This window comes from Thunnus thynnus, chromosome 3 (genome assembly GCF_963924715.1).
Source record: "Thunnus thynnus chromosome 3, fThuThy2.1, whole genome shotgun sequence".
NCBI lineage: Eukaryota > Metazoa > Chordata > Actinopteri > Scombriformes > Scombridae > Thunnus > Thunnus thynnus.
This window is the reverse complement of record NC_089519.1, coordinates 25,225,635-25,250,404: the sequence shown is the minus strand read 5'-3', so window position 1 is coordinate 25,250,404 and position 24,770 is coordinate 25,225,635. Positions and strand designations below refer to the sequence as shown.

At 39.7% G+C, this 24,770-nt stretch overlaps 2 protein-coding genes across 2 annotated transcripts; one reads left to right on the top strand and one right to left on the bottom strand.

The window, feature by feature from the left end:
• The first annotated feature begins 186 nt into the window (after positions 1-186).
• prmt9 (protein arginine methyltransferase 9) lies at positions 187-16,913 on the top strand. The gene is made up of 13 exons (XM_067584966.1): positions 187-546; positions 1,429-1,660; positions 1,827-1,975; positions 2,106-2,342; positions 2,523-2,690; positions 2,817-2,934; positions 4,786-4,895; positions 5,015-5,207; positions 6,514-6,697; positions 9,280-9,967; positions 10,132-10,285; positions 15,472-15,594; positions 16,102-16,913. The coding sequence occupies exons 2-13, from the start codon at positions 1,463-1,465 to the stop codon at positions 16,339-16,341; spliced, it is 2,562 nt and encodes an 853-aa protein (XP_067441067.1). The 5' UTR covers positions 187-546; positions 1,429-1,462; the 3' UTR covers positions 16,342-16,913.
• Positions 16,842-22,962, bottom strand: tmem184c (transmembrane protein 184C). Its single transcript, XM_067584967.1, has 10 exons — positions 22,333-22,962; positions 21,119-21,249; positions 20,993-21,029; positions 20,568-20,773; positions 19,702-19,776; positions 19,484-19,577; positions 19,269-19,381; positions 19,042-19,141; positions 18,687-18,858; positions 16,842-18,567 (listed from the first exon to the last, which is right to left on the bottom strand). The coding sequence occupies exons 1-10, from the start codon at positions 22,447-22,449 to the stop codon at positions 18,257-18,259; spliced, it is 1,356 nt and encodes a 451-aa protein (XP_067441068.1). The 5' UTR covers positions 22,450-22,962; the 3' UTR covers positions 16,842-18,256.
• Between the last annotated feature and the right edge of the window lie 1,808 nt (positions 22,963-24,770).

Sequence of the window (24,770 nt, the reverse complement as noted above, 5' to 3'; positions counted from 1 at the left end):
AGGATTTGTTGCCATTGATCCTTCCGGAGCCAAATTTGAGGCTGTACAATTACTGTATCGTAACTATGAATCGATATGGAAATTATTGTCACCATGGTTCGTACAGAGATTGTGTCATGCTCTTTACTTCAAATACATTAAACTTCACTACTATTGCGCCCGTGAGGTGGAACCTTGTGTGGTTACATGTTTCGTTCCGAGTTGTTTTGCGAGCGGACACGTCTCTCGTTCAACGGTCGATGCGCGATATTAAGCAGAAATGTGTTTAGCTTGAGTTATAGTGAGCAGTTAGCACAACTGACGTGAATACAGACAGATAGGGTATTTTTCTAGACATGCAGTAAACCTGTTGTAGCGACTGTCAGAACAGCTTTTACCATGTAAGGTCGTGTTAGGCTGCTCAGAGCGATGCTAACGACTTTATTGGACATAACCGTAATGTTAGCGTTTGCGTGTTTGTAGCATTAACTTATAAAAGCCACCTCAAAAAGTGATCTCCGCGTGTCTGCATCCAGAACCTCAGCCTGTGATTTAAAACCACTCACAGTAAGTCAACATAAACAATCAGCGATGCTTGTAAAGTAGCATTTTGTTTAAAGTGTCATTGTTAAACAGTGGCTAACTTATGTAGTATTTACTGTGTAACTTATATTGATATCCTTACAAGTGTTGCTTTGCAGTGTGTTGGCATGTATGGAAGCCCATTTCAAGGCAAAGAAAAATCGACAAATATAAGGAATGTCAAAAAATATAAAACTATTCATTAGTCAAAACTATGAGACCTAGGTTACTGAGTTAATATCTTTAAATTCAATCTCATAATTATAACTAACTACAGTAGGTCTTAGTTGAAATTATGTGATAACATGTTTGAGATAATATGCCAAAATTTTGATTTGGTCAAAATTACATTATAGCAAGTAAATAAAACTGACGTGTTTTATAATCACAATTACATATCTCATAATTTTGATTGATCAGTTGATCTATGCTCTAAAAATGTTGACAAAGAAAAAACAAATTTGACTTGGTAGGGCTGCAACTAACGATGTTCAGTCTATAAAATATCAGAAAATTGTGGAAAATGTCGATCACTATTTCCCAAAGCCCAAGATGACATCCTCGGAAATCTAGTTTTTAGTCCACAGCCCTAATATATTCAGTTTACTGTCATAGAGGACTAAAGGAACCAGAAAATATTCACATTTAAGAACCAGGAATGAGAGAATTTTTTTTAGTTTTTCTTACAACATTACTCAGAACGATTAATTTATTATCAAAATAGTTGGAGATAAATTTTCTATCAATCGATTAATTAGCTTAATTGTTGCAGCTCTAAACATGAGTATTTCTGTTTTATTTGGTACCTTGTCCTATTAAAAGTGGCTTTAATCCATATATTGCACTTTCTTTGTCATTTCTCAACAGATTCTCAACTCCGTGCCTTTCATTTCTGCTTGGGATGCCTAATGCCAGTGCAAGGCCGAAGCATGGCAGGAGGACCCGAAGGCGACGCAGAGAGGATCCTGCCAGGAATGAGCTGGTGTCTAGTTCACTAGAAAGTGCCCAGCAGTGCCTGTTCAACCAAGATTATGGAACTGCATTTGTGCACTACCTTCTGGTCCTCAACCTTGCACCTGTCTTTAAGGAGGTTGCGAAGGTAATGACATGTTTACACCACAGTCTGTGTACATTAACTGCCAAACATTGTGCACACATAGCCCGCCAGAATCATACATGTCATACACTTCAAACAAAGTAGTCACTGCTGGAGAACAAAAAGATGTATCATTTTTTAACACAATTTTGTGACCTCACTCTTGCAGGAATCCTTCAGGTTTACTCTCTTCAAATGGGCAGAAGAGTTGGACTCTGTCGGCCGCATTCAGGACCTCTTTGACTGTTACGAACAAGCGTTGGAACTCTTCCCTGCCGATGAAGTCATCCTGAACAGCATGGGCGAACACCTGTTCAAGTATTCTCTCCTCCTCTGTTTACAGAATACATTATCACTACCCTAATTACACATGCAAAAGTGTTATTACTTTTAGATGAAATTTCTGCTTAAACTGTTTTTACACCATGAGTCTCTTTTTATTATCCAGAATGGGATTTAGAGATGAAGCTGCAGGTCATTTCCACAAAGCCTTGAAACTGAGACCGGACTACCCAGAAGCCAGGGAGAACTTCTATCGTGTGGCCAACTGGCTGGTGGAGCGCTGGCATTTCTTAATGCTCAACGACCATGGAAGGAACCGGAAGTACCAGCAAGCCATCCAGAAGGCTATTGAGAGCGGCTGTAACACTGTACTTGACATAGGTACTGGCACTGGGATCCTTGGGTGAGATATTTTCCATGAGACTTTGGAAACTTTTTTATTTTTTATGCGTGCTTTGTGGGTTTGAACACAACCTCAAATCCACACTTAGTGGTGGCATATTCTTCAGGCTACAGTTAGAATTAGACCTGTGTTTTAATGCATGTGTTGTATTGTTCTGATTTCCTGGTTGTCTCTGTTAAGCATGTGTGCCAAGAAGGCAGGGGCTGCTGAGGTGTACGCCTGCGAGCTGTCGAAGACAATGTATGAACTGGCCTGTGAGGTGTTGACTGCAAACGGAATGGATGGTAGGATCAAGATCGTCCATATGAAATCTCTGGACATGGAGGTGCCAAAGGACATCCCACAAAGGTGCAGTGTACGCCTAAAATTTTTGACACTTATCCTACAGCTACAATACAATAAAAATGTAATATTCATGCTCATGTTGAAAAATCTTTTTCTTTACAATTGTGTATGTTTTTGCTCCCCTGTTAGGGTTTCGTTGGTGGTGACGGAGACCGTAGATGCGGGATTGTTTGGAGAGGGCATCATAGAGAGTCTCATTCATGCCTGGCACCACCTCCTGCTGCCTCCACAGGCAACACAAGCACAGGTCAAAAAACCTAACTTTGTTTTTCAGTTGCTTAGTTACTGGTTCATCTGTGTAACTCATTAGCATCAAGCCATTGTGCACAGCATTTTTCCACTGCTGCCTCACATAGAGCCATCTCTTCCTATCAATGTCTTATTTATATAGTTCTTGGCATCCAAGTTTGTTGTCAGATGTTTCCCCGAATTTACTGCCATATTACTTGTTTAATTTTTTATGCATGTATTATAAAATTTTATCCTAGGTGTCCTATTGAAGTAGCTGCTGTAGAGACCAGGTTCTATACAGGAATTGTAAATGTTTAATGCAGTCTGCAGGATAACGCTGCCTCACACTACAGCCGGTAATCACTGATGAGATAGGAATGTACAAGTCAGCAGTTGCACGATATATGATATTGATCTAAATGGAAACAAAATGACCCATTACCAGATATCCCTTGGGTTGGTCTAGAGAGAACTTAACGTCAAACATAAAGACGAGCATGGTTCCATGGTCAGGAAAATTGATGGTAATAATTTCATAAATTTGTAAAATAAAACTTTTTTAAGCTTTGAAAAACATGTAAAATCGAAAGCTGTATCTCAGTTCAGGGTGTGGGCTAAGTGGACACGAGGGCCAGAGAGGTATCCTCCCCAAATGAGATGGTCTAGCCTCACAGAGACCCAAACAAAGGGTGCATTCAGGAACCTTTCAATGACTTGTAAAATTTTTAAAAATCCAAGATTTTTACCAAGAAGTTGCTCCTAAACAACAATGCACCAGGCAAGCAATTGTTATTGATATCCAGCTCTTATAATACATCCATGGTAAAAACATGTAATAAATTGGAAAAAGTTCCATGATACTGGCATCATGGTTAATCTGCGGATCGGGCAGGTCGGGTGTCATAAATATTAACATTCTGCTTAATAGCAGATACGTGGCGGGTGGTGAGATAATATTAATATTAATAATTCATTAAAGTAAATAGTTGTCTTGCTTTATTTTCACCTTCTCTCTAACTGGGAATGTCTCAAATCTTTTTTCTTTAGTAAAACTATTTATATCGCAGTAAAAATACTGTAAGTGTAAAAGTCTTGCATTCAAAGATTTACTTAAAAGTAAAGAGAGCATAGGTCAGGACAATGTACTTAAATTTACTTAACTTGTGTTCAAGGTGGAGCTTTTAATCCTTACCATTGTATATTATTCTGGACAGTTTCATTAATAATAGTGCATCATATTGTATTTGTCATAATTTGTGAATAAAATTTGAATCTGCAACATTACGTATCCAGTAACATTTAACTGTCGGGTAAATGTAGTGGTACAATGTTTTCCTCTGAAGTAGAAGTGTACAGTAATATTTTTTAGGTGCTTTGGAGGCTTTTTGTAAGTTATTTCGGTGTATAATGAGTTAGAATAGTAACATACTTCAATATTTTTCATAGCTAAACATCATAATAAATCTATAGATGTTTGGGGCCCTTTTAGTTGGAGGCCCCAGGCAGTTACCTAGCTTTCTTAATAGTAAAGTCCGCCCCTGTACATCAATACAACACACAGAATAAAGTAGTAGCTTCAGGGCTTGAAGACCTCAGTACAAAGACTGAGACAACTGAGACTGAGATGCAGAATTTTTTCCCAAATTCTGTTTTTTCCCCCAAAATTTTCCCAATATTTAGGACAGTTCTGGGACATTGGTGAAAAAAGTTAGTCTTGAGCCCTGCTTACTGTGTAAGGTTTTACATTTTACTTAAACACATAATGGGCAAATAGTATGCCTGGTCAATTGTAAACTCTGTATATGCAATCTACTTCCATGTGGAGTGCTTTTATCATAAAAAAAAGCATTTGTGTCTTGTTCCAAAGAGCGGGGAGAATGAAGTCAGGGAACCATCTGCGACAGGTCGGGTCATCCCTGCTGGAGCTACTGTGTTTGGAATGGCTGTCGAGTGCCCTGAGATCCGCCGCAATCACAGGTACTTTATTCACACGTTTGTTCCGAGAGAAGCGGATCAGTACTTGTAGTCAACCCTTTTGAGACAGCAGCACAAGGTGTCTGGACCCAGCATTCGATTGCTGTTTCTGTCTCATACAGGCTTCGTGTGTCAGAGGTGGGCGGTCTGTCCATGGCTGCAGCCGGGGAGCTCCGTAGTCCAGTGAGCTGCACCTCTCTGCCAGATGACTCCATGGAGCCTTACACTACAGAGAGACTTAGCAGAGTGCCAGGAGGATATAAACCACTCACAGAGCCGTTCACAGCCCTCAACATAGATTTCAACAACGTGCAGGTGAGCAGAATAATTCTTTCATTTTGTCTCTGTTGCCCTGAGTCAAGCAGAATAATGTAACCAATTAATTTTCAAATAGATAATTAACTTGACCATATTTCTATTGGTCTCATGGAAATAGCATATTGGCTGCCTCACAGGCCTAAATATTGTGCATTGGTGGCTACTTATTTAGCTAGACCTGCAGGGATTGTCTGATTAATTATCTCCTAGTGCACACCTGCCAGATTGGAGAGACAGTGTTTGTCTGCCAGACAGTACCTGCTGGATAATTTGTTGGTATTCATCAAAGAGTATTTATCCACACATGCAGCAGGGACTTGCAGACATGCCCAGTCAGTACATACGTAGCCTGATGACAGATCTGTGACGGATCTGTGTACAGAATCAGTGAAGCAGACTCATGTAAGCAGAGTGATGTTTGGATTCATTTGCATTGTAATTCAGACTGAACCATACTCAATCAGCTGAGCTGCAAAAAACCCACGAAAAAATGGAATCATGAGCATGTCTCAGGAATATGACAGTGAGCAGGACTATGGACTACTTGGATGTTTCCGCTGCTGCATGTTTGTGTCATGTTGCTTGGAATAGTTTATTTGAATTATTTCATCATCAAGCTTGGTTGCTGAATTTGAACAGTTTTCCCTATAGGATCTCAACAATCTTCATTTTTTTTTGCCAATTTGAACTATTTTGAAATAGTCTTTGATGTACCTTCAAATCACCATAAAGTGGCCACGTCATAGTTTTGAATGTGTTAGAGAGGCTGACGGTTGCTTTGGTCTGCTGTAACACACAGCATGCAGTATTAAGCTGTATGATAGAGATGTCTATTAGTTCACCCACTACTGTAGCCAGGATGTCCAGAATATAATTACACATGGGTCTTATTTGGCCAGTTGAAAATATGTAGTCCATGAGGTTTGGAATTGGATTTGTAATTTATTAAATCTATAGAATATTAGGTATAAATACATGTAAGACTGCTATACACACACTGCATGAAACGCATAGATCATTATATAACTCCTCAGCTTTTGACCCAATTAACAATTTGTTCGGCTTGAAAAGCTGCAAGACCTGTAACTTCCAAACTGTCTGTGAAATTCCCAGCACTGTTAAAGAAAAAGCATTCTATACTAATCCCTCTGAAACTTCATTTTATTTTTATACTTATGTTCTGTATGTAGCACCTTTTTACACACCTGCTTTCTCTAAATTTCTGTAAAACTTGATTTAGTTTTTTTTATATATCTAACACCTGACATCCTTGCTTTTACTGTTCTGTATTTGTCACCTGTAGGAATTGGAGGGGCTGACCTCTAGGGAGGTTCAGCAGATCCGCCTGCTTGTCACGCAGGAGGGACAGCTGGATGCTCTGGCCGTGTGGTTCCAGCTCCACCTGGACGAGGAGAGCAGTCTGTCCACCGGACCCCAGGAGGACACCTGCTGGGAGCAAGCCATCTACCCTGACCACAGCACCAAGGGTAAGATGCAGTACACACACAGGGAGACATGATGGAGGAAGTTTGGCAACATTTATACAATAGGCATTGTCCATCTGTTCAGGGAATGTGTCATTAGTCATGGCTAGTATTAAATTCTCACGACTTTTAATTATGATTAAAATAGTTGTATTAAAACAAATTAAAAAGACAAATTAAAGGAAAAACCTGAATAAATGAGTGCAGAAACATAACGAATGCAGATTCTTCCACACAGCTGCACTGCATGGTACAATTAAGCAATTAACATTCAGTCATGCTCTGCAGCATGCATAAAAATGATGAAGAGGCCCAGCTGATTCTGATTTTGTATCAAGATGGCAGGAAGAAAAGATCTAAGTGACTTTGAAAAAGGGTTCATTTTTGGGGCACGGATGGCAGGAGCTTCAGTCACAAAGACTGCTCAACTGGCTGGTGTTTCCATAGGAACAGTGACTAAAGTGACATCTGCAGTTAGATCTATAGGAAAGTCGTCAGTAAATAGAGTCGGAGATTGTGGCCGACAGCACACATTTTATGACCGCGATGCTCGTGCATTAGTGCCATATGAAGGAAAAACAGAAGAGCAACTCTTCCACAGGTAACTGAGAACATCAATGCAGGACGTGATCACACTGAGTCAGCAAGAACAGTCCGTCGACAATTACATAGAGAGAGATATTATAGTAGGGTTGCAGTGCATAAACCCCTCATTACAAAGATGAAAGCACATTTGAGAGTTTAGTGGTGCAAAAACCATAGGCAGTGGACTACAGAGATGTGGGAAAAAAATGATATGGTCAGATGAGTCATCACCACCATATTCTCAACAAGTGGGCGAGTGCATGTGTGGCGTACACCAAGAGAACCGTACAGCCCTCAATGCTTGACCCCTACTGGTGGCTCTGTTATGCTGTGGGGGGCATTTCGCAGGTATGGATTGGGTCCACTTGTCCCATTAGAGGGAAGGGTCACTACAAATCAATACAAAGTTGTTCTGAATGATCACCTTTATCCTATGATAAAACATTTCTATCCTGATGGGAGTGGTCTCTTCTAGGATGACAATACCCCAGTTCACAGGGCACAAGGGGTCACTGAATGGTTTGACGAGTATGAAAACGATCATATGCTGTGACCGTCACAGTCAACACGTATGGGAGATTTTGGACTGACGTGTTAGACAGCGTTCTTCACCACCATCATCAAAACACCAAAATGAGGAACATCTTTTGGAAGAGTGGTGTTCATCCCTCCAGTAGAGTTCCAGAGACTTGTAGAATCAATGAAGCTGTCCTGGCAGCACGTGGTGGCCCATCACATCACTAAGACTCTTATGTTGGTTTTTCCTTTAATTTGTCACCCGTCTATATTTATTTTCTGCCCAGCATGTATTCTGTACTCCCATGTATCATGCATTTCCATGTTATATCAGATGAGGGCACTGGATACTTGCTAAGCAACACACATAAACTGATAAGAACTGCAGAAAGTTTTAATTGCTTTCTGTGCATTAAATTAAGGGTGTCAAAACTTCCTGAGGGCACTGTATATCCTTTTCTTTGCTATGACATCATGCCACCGTGAACTTAATAGCCACAGACACTCGGTGACGTGTTCCAGTTGGCATCGCAGCACATCATCTCTCAGACAGGGCTCAGCAGCATTTCACCGCGCTGCTAATTGGCAAGAGCAGCATCAAGGGAACCGCCAACATTCCCGGTGATCACCAACATCCGTTTTCCGGCCGCTGTGACGTGTGCGCCGTGATCGCCTGTGACACTCTTTAGTGTTCATGAAATTCTTATAGGCAATAAATATGCATTTTTCCCAAATGCCTCTGATGAGCCACGCACTGACATGAAGACATGAACAGATGTTATTCCTGTAGGAATCCTTTCTGTGCCTCTCCCCCTCTCTCCGTGCCTGGTCCCCTGAATCTCATTTCTCTGTTGGCCTCGCTCGCTCTCTCGCTCGCTCGCACTCCCTACCTCTCCTCTTTTCCTCTTTCTGCATCTCCTGCTTTCCTTCCCTCTCTTCCTCTTTCCCCTCATTCTTCACCCTTTTAAAATGTTGTCAAAGATGCTCGTTCCATGCCAGCTTAGCGTTTCAAAATCATGATAAAGACATTATGAATAACAATGTTGTTTTTGTGTATTTGTGTCTATGTAGTGTTCCTTTTTATTTAATTTTAGGTTTTTTAGTGAATTTTCTTTTTTACAGCAGGTGTAGATGAACCCTTTAGTTTCATCTACACTGCTCCAGGGCTGGGTATCATTTGAAATTTTCCAGTACAATACCTGATTTTTGATACTGATACTAAAATTATATTTTATTTGATACTTTTGCTTTGAGAAATAAACATTTTATCACATTTTAAGGCTATTTTTCATTTAAACCAGGGAACCAGGGAAGATTAACTTAACAGGACTACAAATCTGACCAGACATTAAATCAGTGTACATTCTCTGTGATTCAGAAACATTTCACACAGTACCAAAACAGTATTGCACAGTACTGTACCAGTACATTGATCTGGTAAAAATCCATCCTAGTCAATTGTTTCCCTCGTTGTTTCTACCCAGGTTTTGTCCTGAAACCCGGAGATGAGCTGATTGTTGAAGTCTCCTGCCGTGATGCCTTCCTGAGGCTCTGCAGTGTTGCTGTGGTGAGAGATGGGCACGAAATCCATCTAAACAAGCGTCTGGATTCGCAGCACTCTGGGAGCCCCGTTTCAAACCCAAACCCAGAGGCAGAGCTGTGCAGTGCATTAGCATGTCTACAGACTGACCAAAATCAAACCAAAGATTTCTGCATGCTGGAATGTTCAGAAATAGCGCTCCTGAACAATCATGACTACCATCAGAGTTTTCGCAGCGCGCTAGCCAAACTCATCTCCCAGCTGAAGGTTGCATGCCAAAACGAAGAGCCAGGATCAGGTGTTCAGTCTGACCTCGCTGGTAGGCCCCTTTTCTACGTGCTGGATGTGTCAGAGGGCTTCTCTATGCTCTCCCTCATCGCTGCCAGCCAAGGTCATGTAAAAGCCTACAGCTCTGTGGAAAAGAAGAAGCAACAGGAAGTGCTGAAGAAACTGGCTTGCTCCAGTAATATCCCAGAAGAACATCTAGAGTTCTGGCTCAACCACATGGAGGACGAGCACGGGATGCTGCAGAGGCCCTCCAGGGAAAAGCTGTGGAGCGCCATCATCCTGGACTGCGTGGAGACGTGTGGTCTAATAAGACAAAAGCTGATGGAGAAAGCCTCACTGGCCAGGTAAATGAAGTCGCCAAAGCAGAGCACGTTGGGAAACGGAGTTCAGCACATGCCTGACATGCTCTATGAGTTTCGTGTGTTTATTTTTCTTTATTTGAATGCTTTTAGATGTCTGAGAGGAAAATATATTTTCAGGGAATAAAACCATCTATAATCTTTATTAGGTGTCTGCTTGAAGAAGGAGGACGTGTCTTCCCAGAAAAGATTGTGGTGTATGGTATGCTGGTGGAGTCAGACACGTTGCTGTTGGAAAGTGCTGTCCAGGGTCAGGAGCCAACACTGGGATTCAATATTGCTCCCTTCATCAACCAGTTCACTGTAAGTGTACCTACATAAGCCACTGCATGTTGAGGTATACGTATTTACTTTGCATGTAAAGATCATAGCTTTTTTTTTTTTTTTAAAAAGAAAGGATCAAAATTGAATCTCAAGAGAGATATTGTGTTGTTTTTTTATTCTATGCATTCTTCTTACTTGTCAAAACTTGGCGCCTACATTACCCACAATCAGGGCTTGACAATAGCGCCCGCCCAACCGCCAAATGCGGGTAGACTCCAGCAGTGGCGTGTAACACACTCACTCTTATTATTCCACTTTGGTGGGTGGCACTCTGTGTTGTGAACTCTTTTGTCATAAAATGGAGCAGGGCTGCAGATCGATCCGAGGAAAACTGCTGTCAGCTTGACTCCCAGCGAGCATTGCTTTTCCTACAGCCACTTAGAGGGCTGATGAATGCCGCCCCCTCTCCCCTCACTCCTACCCGCTCTCCTGCTTCAGCTACAGGAGCATGGCCAGGTCACTTACACACACACTCACAAACCTTACTGCTGCATCTACACACAGTTCACTTTCACTTGTAAGGATATAAACCTCTCTCTCTCTTACACACACACACACATACACACACACACACACACACACATAGCTAGCAAGACGAAAAATTAGGAGTTTATGATTCTGTCATTTTGAATCAGGAAACAACTGAATTAATTAGACAAAAATAATTTGTTCTTTACTGCAGAGATTTCTTCTATTTTGTATAATTTGCTGTTGTTAATAAATATTTAAATAGTTTTTCTTAACAACTTTTTCAAAAAATATATGTTATTGGGGCATTATATTATAAGGACAGTGTAGATATGACAGTAAATGAAGGGAGGGAGAGGTGGGGGGCCACGTGCAACAAAGGTCTGCTGTTGGATTCGAACGGCTGATGTTGCGGTTATGTGTCATGTGTCTTAACCAGTAGGCTACCGGAGTGCGCCTAAAACTTTTCAAATCTGTCGTCTTCAGCACCAACTGCCGCTGACTCAAGTGACATTACTTCCCTCAGGAAACACAAAAGGCTTTGTAAAACATTTTCACATGCAGTGGAGTTCCCTTTAAGGTCACTGCAGTGTTTGGGCTGCGCTGTGACCAGTTTTTTTTTTTTGTGTGTGTGTGTGTGTGCGTATGTGTGTCTTAAATCTTGGCATTGAAAAGCAAAAAGACATTCGCTACCTTAACTGAGGTAAACAACAAAGGATGCCACATCACATCTTTTGCTTGCTTCCTTTTCTCTGTGAAAAATGGGTAAAGGTTACATCATGAGCAACAAAGCAATGAGTGAAAAGCTGATGGCGTACCGATCTGCAGATTGCAAAATGTCAGTTGAAGGCTTTGTTAAACATGACATTTAAATTAAAACACCTTTTAAAACATCTTCCTAGGCAGGCACAAATCTACACAACAGTCCCTGAAAATATGCCGTAAAATGTGATGTACTATATGTAAATTGCTACAGTTTGGTCAGCTTTAATGGGATTTTTTTTAAGCCATGTACTGCACACAAAGACAATCACCTGTTGCAATGCAGTCAGTGGCTCAAATCAGCATCTGTTAAATATCAAACAGCATTGCTCATGCTGAAGGAATTTACAGCATAGTTTTCACTGTGAACTTTGTTAACCCCTGCATCCAAATGAATCCATAGTGGCTTCATCCAATGAAACTGCACTGTGTTACACTGTCACTTCTGCAAGTGACCAATTAGATTCTGACTTACCAGTCTGTGTCACGTTTTGACAGTAAGTTCCAAAGTGACAGAGCCAGATGATTTAAATATTCATTCTGATAAATTATAATACATTCCAGTAAAGAAATGCAAGAAATATGTTGGAGGCAGTTTAAAAACAGTGACACCATTAGGCTTGTTTTTCAACTGTAAAATGTCCTATTTAGTGCATATAGTAATTTTGTGGCAATCATAGAGTAACTTAAGTTATGGGATCCCTATCAAACATATGTTTTACAGTTTTTAGATGTGAGGAATATCGGCCATTGTGTAGTTATATACAATGAGGACTGAAAGTCTGAGACCATATTAAAAAGCTCTAATATTTTCACACAAACCTGGAAATAACCAGAAAGTTTGAGGTTTCAGACACATTTTAAAACACAAGAAGTTATGATGTAAAATAAAGAAGAAATATTTAAGATTCTGCACTATTTCTAGGTCAGCAATCAAATTTAAATACATTTGTGGCATCGACCAACTTAACTCCGTTGTACAAAAGGTCAGATTTCTTGAGCTGTATCCCTTCCATTGAAGGGTTCGGATGACACTCAGGTAGATTTGATCTACTCATCAGAGGCTCGTTCAAGTAACTCAACCTGCAGCCAGTGTTCACCTGTAGCATTGTGATAGTGGGGAAACATGGCATCAGAACAAAGTGAAAGTGTCAGAAGTCAAATTGTTATTCTAAGCAAAGAGGGACTTTCTCAGGGTCAAATCATGACTACACTAATGGTTTCTAAGGGGACAGTGCATGGAACTCTAAAATGCTTTGCAGAAGCTGGATCAGTTGTAAACAAAGCATAACCAGGCAGACCAAAAGTGACCACACCATCAGAAGATCAATAAATCAAGCTTAGTTCCCAGAGAGAGAGAGAAAAGCAACTTCATCACAGATACAGAATTTGCTAAATAAAGAACGCAAGACTCCAATCAGCTGAAATAATGTCAAAAGAAGGCTGTATCTCAGAGGACGAGTAGCAGTTTCTAAACCACTTCTCAAGAGGGGAAACAAGGCCAAGAAATACCAGCATTGCATAGTGGATGACTGGATAAAAGTCCTATTTACTGATGACACTTATGGCAGTAACAGAAGGGTGTTGAAGCCATAATGAACTATGAGCTATGGTTATAGTTAAAACTTGGGGAAAAAAAGGGAGTTAAATGTATGAAAGTAAAATTATTTATATAAAGCAGTATACAAACATGCTATGTTAAAAACGATATGTTTAAATATGAATGTTGAATCTGCGGTGGCTTATTGTTGGATTGGATTGGATCGTGTGTCATCAACCCTGCTCAAACAGTGGCTTACTGAATTTGGAAATTGTTGGAAGCCACTATATTGGGTGTAAGTAAGGAGACAAACAGGAGCAAGAACGATCAACAGACGGTGAAACATGGTGGTGGGAATATTCAAATCTGGGGGTGTTTTTACTACTCCGGAGTTGGACACCTGCACCGAACTGACTAACCACTCCATTCTTCAGAGACATGCTATACCTTCTACCTTCTGGTTTGCATCTCCCTGGAGGATTCATATTGCAGCAGGATAATGACCCCAAACACACCCCAAAGCTTTGCAAGAACTACTTGGAAGACCAAAGAAGACCAAGGAGTCCTGACTGTCATGGACTTCCCTCCACAGTCACCTGACCTCAAGCCCATTGAACATTTATGGAGGCATTTGAAGACTGAGAAAGCCAAGCATTCTCTGACATCACAAGAAGCTCTTTGGAACATTGTCAAATCATGCTGGGATAACATGGGTCATCAGGCTTTGCACAAACTCGTGGAGTCCATGCCAGCTCGAGTGCATGCTGTCATTAAAGCAAAAGGGGGACATACCAAATACTAAGATATTCTGAAACACATGTACATTTTTCAAAAGATTTCAACTTTTCACTCAAATTGATTGACAGGAACTCACATTGAAGCTCACTGTCGAGCGGAAACTTATTCAGTCTTTACAACACAAGTTACCAAATCTTCCTTTTACACATCTCTGGCTGCTCATATCTTGTATTCTGTCTCATGTTACTGATGCAACAGTCAATCTCATGGTCCTGATGCAACAGTCAATATTGACAGTTTTCACATATAGTATTCTGTGTTTGTGATCTTGCGTCATTCACATTCAAAGTTTAGACCATTAGGTGCAAATGTGTTGCCTGGGGGTATTGTTAAATATGATTGACATATAGTGCATTACTATAAAAGCACAAAAAAATCTCACAACAAATTTTTACTTGCCTCAGATAATCAGTCAGACTGTTCATCCAGTTGTTTTGTTTCCTACCATATGTGGTTTGTCTTTTGTTGAACAAGGTATTTCACTTGGAATACTAAGGTCCAGGACTGTGTTTTCTTTTGTGCACTCCTCTTTGATGTGTGCTTTCCAGCTGCGTGAACGAAGGTGCAAAACCTCTTTGAATTCTTTTTCTTTATTTGGTCTGGAAATTATATTTTTTTTCTTTCTTTTTTTTTTTCTTCCAACATCATGTTTGTGCTCCAATTTTACAGGCCCTCGCGGGACGGTCGTTTGTTTAAACAGATGTTGTCTTTGAAGCCCTCAGTGGAGGGCACTTTTCTAGCACAACTGTCACACAAGACACAACACACAGCTTGGCCCAAGACATTCCTACCTGAATCCATCAGTACACATTACATCAAGCACATCAAACAGCGGGGCTCTGAGGTCTACACAACTGTGACAGGGAGGAGGAAAGATTCTTTTGTTCTGCAGTAAAGGAAACGGTGCCACATTCTGTGCCACCACTTTCATTTCTCCCCCAGCTTTTTAGTCTGTGGCCCTGCAGCTGAGGCCTATTTGTCAAGTTTTGGAGAGTTTGAGATGGAGGATGAGTTAAATACCGGTGCCGTCATCAGCTGTGAGTCAGGCTCAGCATCACTTTTAATACACTGCAGTGTTCCTTTGGTTTCTCTTTGAAACCTGAGCCCTTATTCTGAAGTTTTCATGCAAATCTGTATCATGAGCAATAATAAGCAACTTAGATTTTTTTTTTTTCCTTTCTGTTTTTCTCAACACTTATTCATGTTAGCAGATAGTCCTTTCTTTTGACTGCTGCTAACCACTCACTTGACTGTGTGTTTAGGGCTGCAAGTAAGGATTATTCGCATAATCGATTTAATCTTCTGATTATTTTTTTTGAGTAATTGTTTTGTTCTATAAAACATAAAAACGGTGAAAAATTTCCATCACAATTTACTGGAGTCCAAACAACAGTCTGAAGCCCAAATATATATAATTCTTTGTAATGTAAGACAAAGAACAGCAGTAAATTCTCAAATTTGAGAACTTGAAACCATCAAATATTTGTCATTTTGCTTACAAAAGGACCTAAATGATTAATGGATTACCAAAATAGTTGCACATTCATTTTCTGCCAATCGATTAATCTTTACAGCTCTAATCTTATGTCTCCCTTAGGTACCAGTCCATGTGTTTCTGGACTTCTCCACCCTGGAGTGCAGGCATCTCAGTGAGTCTGTGGAGCTCTTTGTTCTTGACCTTATGAATGCCAGCGCAAACTACACCAACAGAGAAATCAAGGTAAGGCATATGTTGGCCTTGGAGTGCTACGAGCTTGATTGGAATAAGTATAATTAAACTTCAATGAAACACACAATGTATGCGTCTCCTTTACAAGCTTACTTCACCTCCTAACTTTGCATTTTTGGTCCTGCATGAAAGCAGCATTAAACCCACTTCTTGAGTTAAGGAAGATAAAACTGAGATAAAACTTTGTGTCCTGGAACAGTTTGAAATAGTTTTGTTTCGGAACATTAAAATATTTTTGTCTCATCTAACATGAGGTGCAATGTGAAATATTCCCAGGCATACCAGCTGTTCCCCAAAGTGCTGAAATATTAAAATGCAAAAATATTTTGGTAAGGGTAGAATCAAAAAGAATCAGCTCCCCATTTTGTCATAAATTATTTTTAAACTATTTTTAAACCAACAGAAGACAAGTGATTAACAGGTAATTGGAACAAGCTGTAGCTGACCATTCTTATGTACTATGAAGTATCTTGTTAAGCAGTAATCCATGTTCCCCAGGTCCAGGCTACGTCTGCAGGCAGAATAACTGCTATTCCCTTTTGGTACCAAATCCACCTGGACCAAGACATCAGTGTCAGCACCCTCAGCCAGAACTCTCACTGGAAGCAGGCAGCTGCCGTGCTGCAGCAGCCCCTGGAGGTCCAAGCCGGAGACTGGGTCCGCCTCGCAGTGAAGCTTCACAAGAGCACCATCTCCATAACGGCCCATATAGAGGATGTCCCCGGTCAAATGGAGTAATAATTTCTTACAATGTAGTTATAAGTTGCATTTTTATGAAAGTCATTCCTCAACAAATTCAGTCCTATTGGCACACAGGATGGATGCATTACATCCTTTCTGATATCATTTAGTTTGCCCCTTTTTTTGTCATTTCTCATAAATGTAATGCCAATCTTCAAATTTGCAAGTTTTTCCAGACACACATAATCTGTTTTGAGATTGAGTTAGAAGCCTGCATGACCTGAACCCGTGCTTGTGCCAGTGGGATGCTGATTTATCACGATCATGAAGAATTTGTAACAATGAACCTCCCAAGTTATGTTTAAATTTGTAAATTGTGCCATAAGATCATAGGACATTTATAATTTGTACTTATGAATATATTGTTTGTAAGTATATCAGAAATATTATTATCATTCCTTGATTATATAAAATTGGTTGGTACCATAAAAACAAAATTAAATAAATGTGACATTTTCTTAATAAATGCAAGAAAAAAAGAAATCTGCTATAGTTAATCTGGTTTATTGAAAGTTTTATTGAAGAAACTGTCGATGGAGTTGAATTAAAATGTGGAACATGTGTTCTGATGTAATGCCGTCAGTTTTTATTTAAAAAAATAAAATATGTAAGGCAATGCAACATGCTTTGGCTGCACATGATGCAGATTATGCTGTAGGTATGATCTATTTATGTATTTACGGACACATCAAACTGATATCCTACACTGTACATGTAACGTTGATATCCCTGCACAAATCCATATAAGTCACAATGAAAAATAAGCTTGGAAAATCTACAGGAAAGAATAAATGGCTTAGGTGTGGTGGCGGCAAAGTTATTGCAGTGTAGATAAAGGATAAAGGATGGAGAACATCTCAAATAAAACGGATCCCGGAATATAAAAGCTGAGTTGATGAAGTGGATGGACTAGTTCCACGGCACACAGAACAAGGCATCTCAGAAGACTAGTAAATAAATTTCTATTTAACACTGCAGAGTGAGCTGTATGCAGTAAAGCGATGACAGCATGAATTTAGTACAATGTGCTCATTGTACAGTAACAGAATGAATGGTGTAAGTTGTTTTAATACTTGGACTATACCTGAAGTATCTCCTCAAATACTGATATTTTTTGTAGTGTTGTAACATAGTCAGTTAAACCCAAGTGTACTGATCACCTGAAAAGGCATAAACTGTCAACTCCCACCTCAAGTTTATTTCAGCATCCCAAAATACTTAATGCTGCTTTAGATCATCATAAATCATCAGATTATTTTTGTCCTAGCAACTAGAGGATGTGTATTCAAGAGGGAGGGTATGAAAGAAATGTGCTTTACTATAGTAGATTTCCACTGATAATTACTCATGTCCCCTGAAATCACTATAAACCAATACATAGAGTGCATATTTCTTTTTCTAATCTGTAACATCTGAGATTATGATATGACTTGAGTTGAAAAAAAAAAAAGTGTGATAATTTCCTACTTGGAAAGAATACATGTGCATGTTTCACTCAAGACTTGAGGAGTAACGTAGCCTCACATCTCAAGTAACACGACAGCACAAAGACTGGGTTCGCTGGATAAAAGTGTGCTATTTTTGACGCATGTTTGAATTGACCTTTCCCGATTACAATGGAGAACAACCATTCTGACATAGTCTATTGAGCCATATAACTCCCAAGTACAACAAAAAAACGTCATAAAATTTGCTGAACATTCTTGGAGCTGTCACAGGCAGAGAGGTCCATCTGGTTTTGCATTTGTTGGCGAACGTCTACTAGTACTTGGGTGATGTGCCCTTTTAAAAAAGTTCTGTTTTATGTTGCATTAGTGAAGTAATGTCTGAGGAAAAATGGCAAGGCTGTAATTGGGTCCTGCCCAAGCATGTCTGGTAAGAGTCTGTTGGTGACATCAGCATTGACAGTAGGCTAGGTGATTACGATCAGATCTGCCTCTGTCGGTTCTTTGGTTTGGTCGGTCCTTTCTTCCTCCTCCGTTTCTTCGCATCTAGCTTCATATCCTTCACCCCAAGGTGCAGAGCTGAGCCCAGCAGGGGCTGACAAAGAGTGCGGGGTGAGGGTTCTCCCCAGGCCCTGGTATTGACCCTTTGGTGACACCGGGTTGGATGCTGCCTCTGTGATGGCATCTTGAGAGCCGGAAGATAGAAGACCAGATCGCTCACCGTCACTCTGTGCCTCGCCGAAGTAGGGTTTCCTTGGACGACCCATAACTGTTCTCCCTGTAAATTAATCCAACAGAGACTTTTTAAGAGTCGTCTTCTCCATGCAGGAGAATATGAGAGATACATGCTTTTTAAACACAACTGTGGCAGTACACCAGTAGCCAGGAGGCACTTACCAACATTGCGGACTTGTTCAGAAATGTCTGCTCTGACATCGGAGATGTCCCACATTGCCATGAAAGAGTCAAAGCAGGAGACCTCCTCAGCCTCCTGGATGTACGGCTTGTAGGTGAAGCTGAAGTGATGGGCAATGGCTGCCAGAAACATCTCCACACATATGATGAAATCCTGAAACAGGACAGTTTGATGTATGTTTGGTTATGTTTCAGACAGGTAGTAAGACAACCAATATCAGATACTTGCAACAAGTTGAACAATTCAGGGTTGAAAAATAAAATCATTCTGTCGCATCAACTCATTACACAAAAATTATTGTCACTTGCATTTTCAAATAAATGAGCTTTATCTTACCTGTAGACCAGTAGCAACAGCCTCCACACTCTGCCAGTCCCATGTACGTTTCTCTGAGATAATACCCACTTTCACCAGTAAAGCAATGAACACAGCTTGCCTGAGAGAGTTTGCATAATATTAGCTACATCACAGTAGTGTAACAACAGCTCATACAAAGTCTATAAAAATATTCCGTTTAATGAAGCAATAGCCATGTCATTATGTTTGAACAAACTGAGTTTTACCAGAATGAGACAAACACCACCATTTTGACACAGAGGAATTTGCCCACTGGTTTGATTGGACTCAGTTCCTCTCTCAGAGCCCTGTAGAACAGCACCAGACAGTACATGGCAAACTACATAAAGAGAAGGTAGAGAGAGAGAAAAATATTAGTTAATCTTAATGTTTAAGTAAAGGCAAACTACATTAGGACCTATTAAAAAAGCAGTAGCATTACCAGCTGTGACATATTGTTGAAAATGACCAGGTATGTCCATGCATTTGTTGAACTAAAATTGCCTTCATCATACACGTCACAAAGCTGACAGATCCTATGAAGAAGAAAAAACAAACACAAGAGACATCAATACATATGGCTGACAAAAAGCTGTGATTTAAGAATAAATCTGGTATTTAGGAATAAAATGAAATGCATGAAGGGTGGAGCTTACTTACAAGGCAATCACAGTAGTGACGGGTCGTACGACTGTGTACTGCAACACTCCCAGCTTACATCTCAACAATAAAACCCTGAAGAGGAAAGTTTTTGATTTGAATAAGAAAATGCGTTTAATTACATCTAATTTGGCTGATTAGGTGTAATCTATTGTGTTTGAGATCAAACTGAGCCACTGATGATCACAGGACACATTGGTAAGTAGATCCTCGAGACAAGGATAATGACATCATTTTAACATTGAAATACCAAACTTTTCCTCAACATCTTCTCACTCAAAATTCATATTATCAGCATGTACAATGCAGCAAAACAGCAGGGATTGAAAATAACAACAGGACAGCATTTAAAAAAAAAAAAAGAGATGGCGCAGTTGCTGCTGACCAGGCAAATGAATAGTTTAAAAAGGAGAACAAACGGATCCTCTTTTATAAAAAAAAAAAAACTCTGGACAAAATTAGCCACACATAGGCATGTTAACCAATTACTGATGTTGCCTGACTGAAGCTAATTTGAAACTGGTGACTGTTATTGGGTTGTCTGCTTTGTGGTTTATGAGAAACTTCAATAAAATGCAAACACAAGAAACAGACATGTTGCCTTTTTATTACTTACTTATGTTCAGTTAATTTTCTCTCCAAAATTATAATGCAATGTGTGTGATGTGTTGTTTGCCACATAGTATGTACAGCAGAGTGTCTTGAATAGTTGTCTTCACCGCCTGACATGTGACCAATGACCATGGTTTGAGTAAACAGAGCGACAACAGGATAATGCAGGTCATCAAATTTACTGTAAAATGGTCCCACGTTGATTGTATATGAGTCCTTAGTGTAAAAATGGTAATATTATTAAGAGAACTCACTCTCCCATAGGCCAGGGCGGGCAGCAACAGAGAGGAGGCAGATGTTTCTGCTGCTCCTGGACCTCCAGCATCATCACCAGGCTGGGGTACTGATTTTCCAGGTAGTTCAGCAAGAAGGTCATGAAGTTGTAGATGACAAAGGCCTCATAGCACTCTCTGCACGTGTCCACATAAATTGCTATATTGGGGTATTTCAGTGCAATCCACTGTAAGATTAAAAAAGAGAGGGATTTCAGAGAGAGCGAGGATATGATTGTCAAAGAGCAAAGTGTATTAAAATATTCTCTCAAGCTTATTCCTTGAGAAACTGTCTAATAAAGAAAGTTAAGTAAAATGTCTGTTATTCCAGTGATACATACATATGACCTAGGTATATACAGTATGTGTGTTGCACAACGATTTTGCTAATATAATACACAACTCACGCTGTCCAGGCTGTAGATTGGGACCATCCATAATATCCTAGAAAAACAGCACAATAAAAAACACAAATCATTAAAAAACACTTGAAGGATATTGCTCACAGATGACATGATTGTTGACGCCTTTACCTGATGATAGGTTTCTGAAGCTCCGGCTGAGTGTAGTGAACCAGATGCTGGAGGATGCCCCATAATGATATGGGTATGGTCATGAAGACAAATATCCCAGCAATGAACCATGCTTTGTTATGAGTGCCAACCTGTCATTACATGAAAAAAAAAAAAACAGTCAACACATAAACATCTGACTTGCATTCAAATCTGGGAAAAGTAGCAACCTGGACACCCAGAGTGTCTGTTAACTCTTCAAAACCAGCGATGGAAGCAGTACAAAAGTATTATCAGAAAATTGTACTTCAAGTATCAAAAGTACAGTAAAAGTGTTATAGATATTGCCTTGTGGGATTATTATTACTTTACATTAATATGTGAGTAGCATTCTACTGCTGTAGTCAGTCAAGGACGTTTCTGTTTTTCAGTCATAAAATCCATAAACAGTACAAGAGTCGACTCTGCAATGAAGTGAAATGTCAGTTTAACATGGAAGTACTCCAATATGGGTCACAATTTTTCAAGTTTGTCTTAAAACAACAATCAGGTGCCCATATAAACAGTGAAAGATGTTTTCCTCGCTGTAATCATTCCTCCCGTTCTTACTGGCTATTAAGAGATCCCCTTTCAATGTAAGTGACAAATCTACAGTGTGTCCACATAGTCATTTTGTGCAAAAATGCATTTAAAAGTTTATCTGAAGCTCATATGAGGCTTCAGCAGTCTGGGTTAGTCATATCAAGTGGATATCGGCCACATTTACAGTCTTTTTAGCATCACATTCCCTCTTTGTGTTTCCCTGTTGAGCTGCAGTGGAAGTTTAGTAACAAAAAGAGGGACTTGGGCACTAAAAACACTGTAATGTTGAAAGATATCTACTTGATTTGACTAATTTGCACACTGAAGCTTCAGATGAGCTTTAGATGAGCTTTAGATAAACTTTGAAATATATTTTAAGGCTTGTGGATTTTGGCCCTCATCACTTACATTGTGAGTGCATTGTGAAGGGATCTATGAACAGGAGGAATGATTATGGAAAGAAAAACCTATTTAATAGTTAATTTGTGCAGCTGACTGCTGTTTTACGACAGACTTGTCGTGACCCTGCCCTTTATTTACAGTTCTTGGGTAAATGTTCTCAGTTACATTCCTTCACAGTGTAAAACCAACAGAGCACCCAGAAACTTGACTAAGCAACATGTCAATCAAAGCCGTCGATTGTGAGAACTGACCTCTGACTTCTGTAGTTCCCAGATGCACAAAGGCAGGACGACTATTAATAACAAGATATATAACACAACGACCAGCGGACGAATCCATCTTCTCCAGTTCCCACAGGAACAAGGCATCTTGACATGAAGCCGCTGTAAAGGCCTCTCAAACTGGACGCAGATTCAGTGAGTAAACAGTTCAACTCGTCTAAACGTTTCTGACGCTCGACACATTAAACGTTAGCTTCGCATTGTTACACTTCCTACAGCTCACTGCGACTTAAGACAAGCCCTCGCTGGTCCACATGTCAGTTATATCCTTCACCAATGTCGAGTTTCATTCATGAGGGCAAAGCTGCGGGATAATTATCAGCTCATATGACTCGATGTTAGCAAGCTAAGTTGCTAGGCTAACGTTAGCTTGTCAGCTCTTTCACCATGTAAACAACACAGATGATCCATGCTGTCTCAGCTGCGGAAATTATCTGATTAAACGCAATGAAGTATAACTCTATACTGATATAAAATAGATAGTCTAGATAAATGCACACTTAAAAGTCTTTTTAGATGGTTTGCATTCGTTGGTAGCTCAAAACTTTCCAAAGAAGTAATTGCAGTTAACTGTGTATTTCCTGCTGTTGGCTAGTCCCGCCTACAATCTAGAATCTGATTGGTGGCATTGAAGCAACTGGCCAATCAATGGAGAGAGTTTGCTTCCGTAATCTGACGTTACTTGTGGATAGTCTGGTTGCCCTGCATCCTTCTTAACTACGTGATCTGTGCTTTCGCCACCAGATGGCAATGTGAATTAACAATTACCTGAAAACCAGACGTGAAAATGGTGTGGTATCTTTTTTTCAGCGAATATGTTCCAAAACTCTTGTTTGTTTTTGGAGGAGGTGTTTTAAAACAGCACAATTCAGACATGTCCCTGTATTCACAGTCATGTCTCTTCATGTTTGTCATCTTCAAGCGTTTATAGATCATATTTAGGCTGTCCAAATCTTTGTGAAAGTGCATTTCGTTTGGTCTATTTGTGCAATTGTTCGCTCACTAATGGCACTAAAATGCTGTTTGAAATATAAACAGTATTAAAAGAAAAAGTTTCTCCTTATTAAGATGAAAAAAAAGTTACAACAAAAAGATTTTTCCTTTTGGTATTTAAAATAATGTATATATGATAATAATTATATATAAACATTTGCAATTTTGGACTAAACTACAAGATATCAGATGAGTAAATGTGATGGTTTTGCTTCTCTTTCCGATTGTACATTTAGTTTTGTTAGGCCAGATGGACGCTTTCTAAGGCCAAGGCTAAGATCAGTATTTCTGGACTAATATTGTGCAGCATCTGTTGTGTGAATATTAACAATTAATATTAATTTTAATCAGTCAAACCTTTTTCCAATTAAACCTACAATTAATTCAATAAAACTAAACCTAACAATGTGTGTGTCATATGTTGAAGTTGTGGATTAAACTACCAATCATACCAATTATTTAAAAGTGTAAAGTCAATAAAAGTGCATCCATAAAAGGCTTCACGGCAAACATTTTGACTTGTCATAGTAGGAAAAGCACACGTGTTACTAATAACATTAATGATGGCTCCATTGAACTCAGGTGTCCCAGTAATACATAACACATAACATTTTCATGTGGGCTTTTCCTACTGTGACATGTCAAAATGCCTTTGTGCAAAAAAAGGCACAAACAGAAGGCAAGACACTGTTTGCATGATATACAAAATCAAGAAGGACCATATCATTCCAATATGTCAGTAAATTGATGTTAATGGTGTAAGTGATGTTAATTTTACACAAAATATTCTGATATTCTGGTCCCTGGTTTTAGTTTGACAAGAAGTTGTAATGATACTTTACATAAAATGGCAAAAGCAAAAGAACTATCATCCATCGTTCACTCCCTTCAGAAGTCTATTTATCTCAGAAATGCAGAACTCCATTAGCAATTTGCCATGTTTTTCAAGGTTATTTTTGTTTAATCTAAATCCAGCATGACCAAAAGTAATTCAAACCACCAATCACAAGCTCCTTCTTACCTTTTGGCCCTTGTGTGCATGTATGTGCGCGTGCATGAGTATATTAGTGTATGTGTGTCTTCCTGTAAATGAGGGGAGGCAGAACTTTCCTTTCTGTTGCACCATGTCTCCACTGCCCCACAGCCACAGAAATCACTGGTTGTTGCAGGACAGATTGTTCATAAATTTTGAATTGATCCTTTTGGCTTTTATGAATTAGAAATAGTCTTCGCCACAAGTCATGCAAGCGAGTGCCATGGTGGATCGCTTGGAGGGATTGCCATGCAAAGTGGCATACACGGTACAGCCATGTAAGGGCAGGGTAGATAAACATATGCTTTGTTTCATCAGACCCAAAACATAGTTTAGCATAAAGGAAGTGGCGTCCATCACACTGTATCATAGCCATAACTGT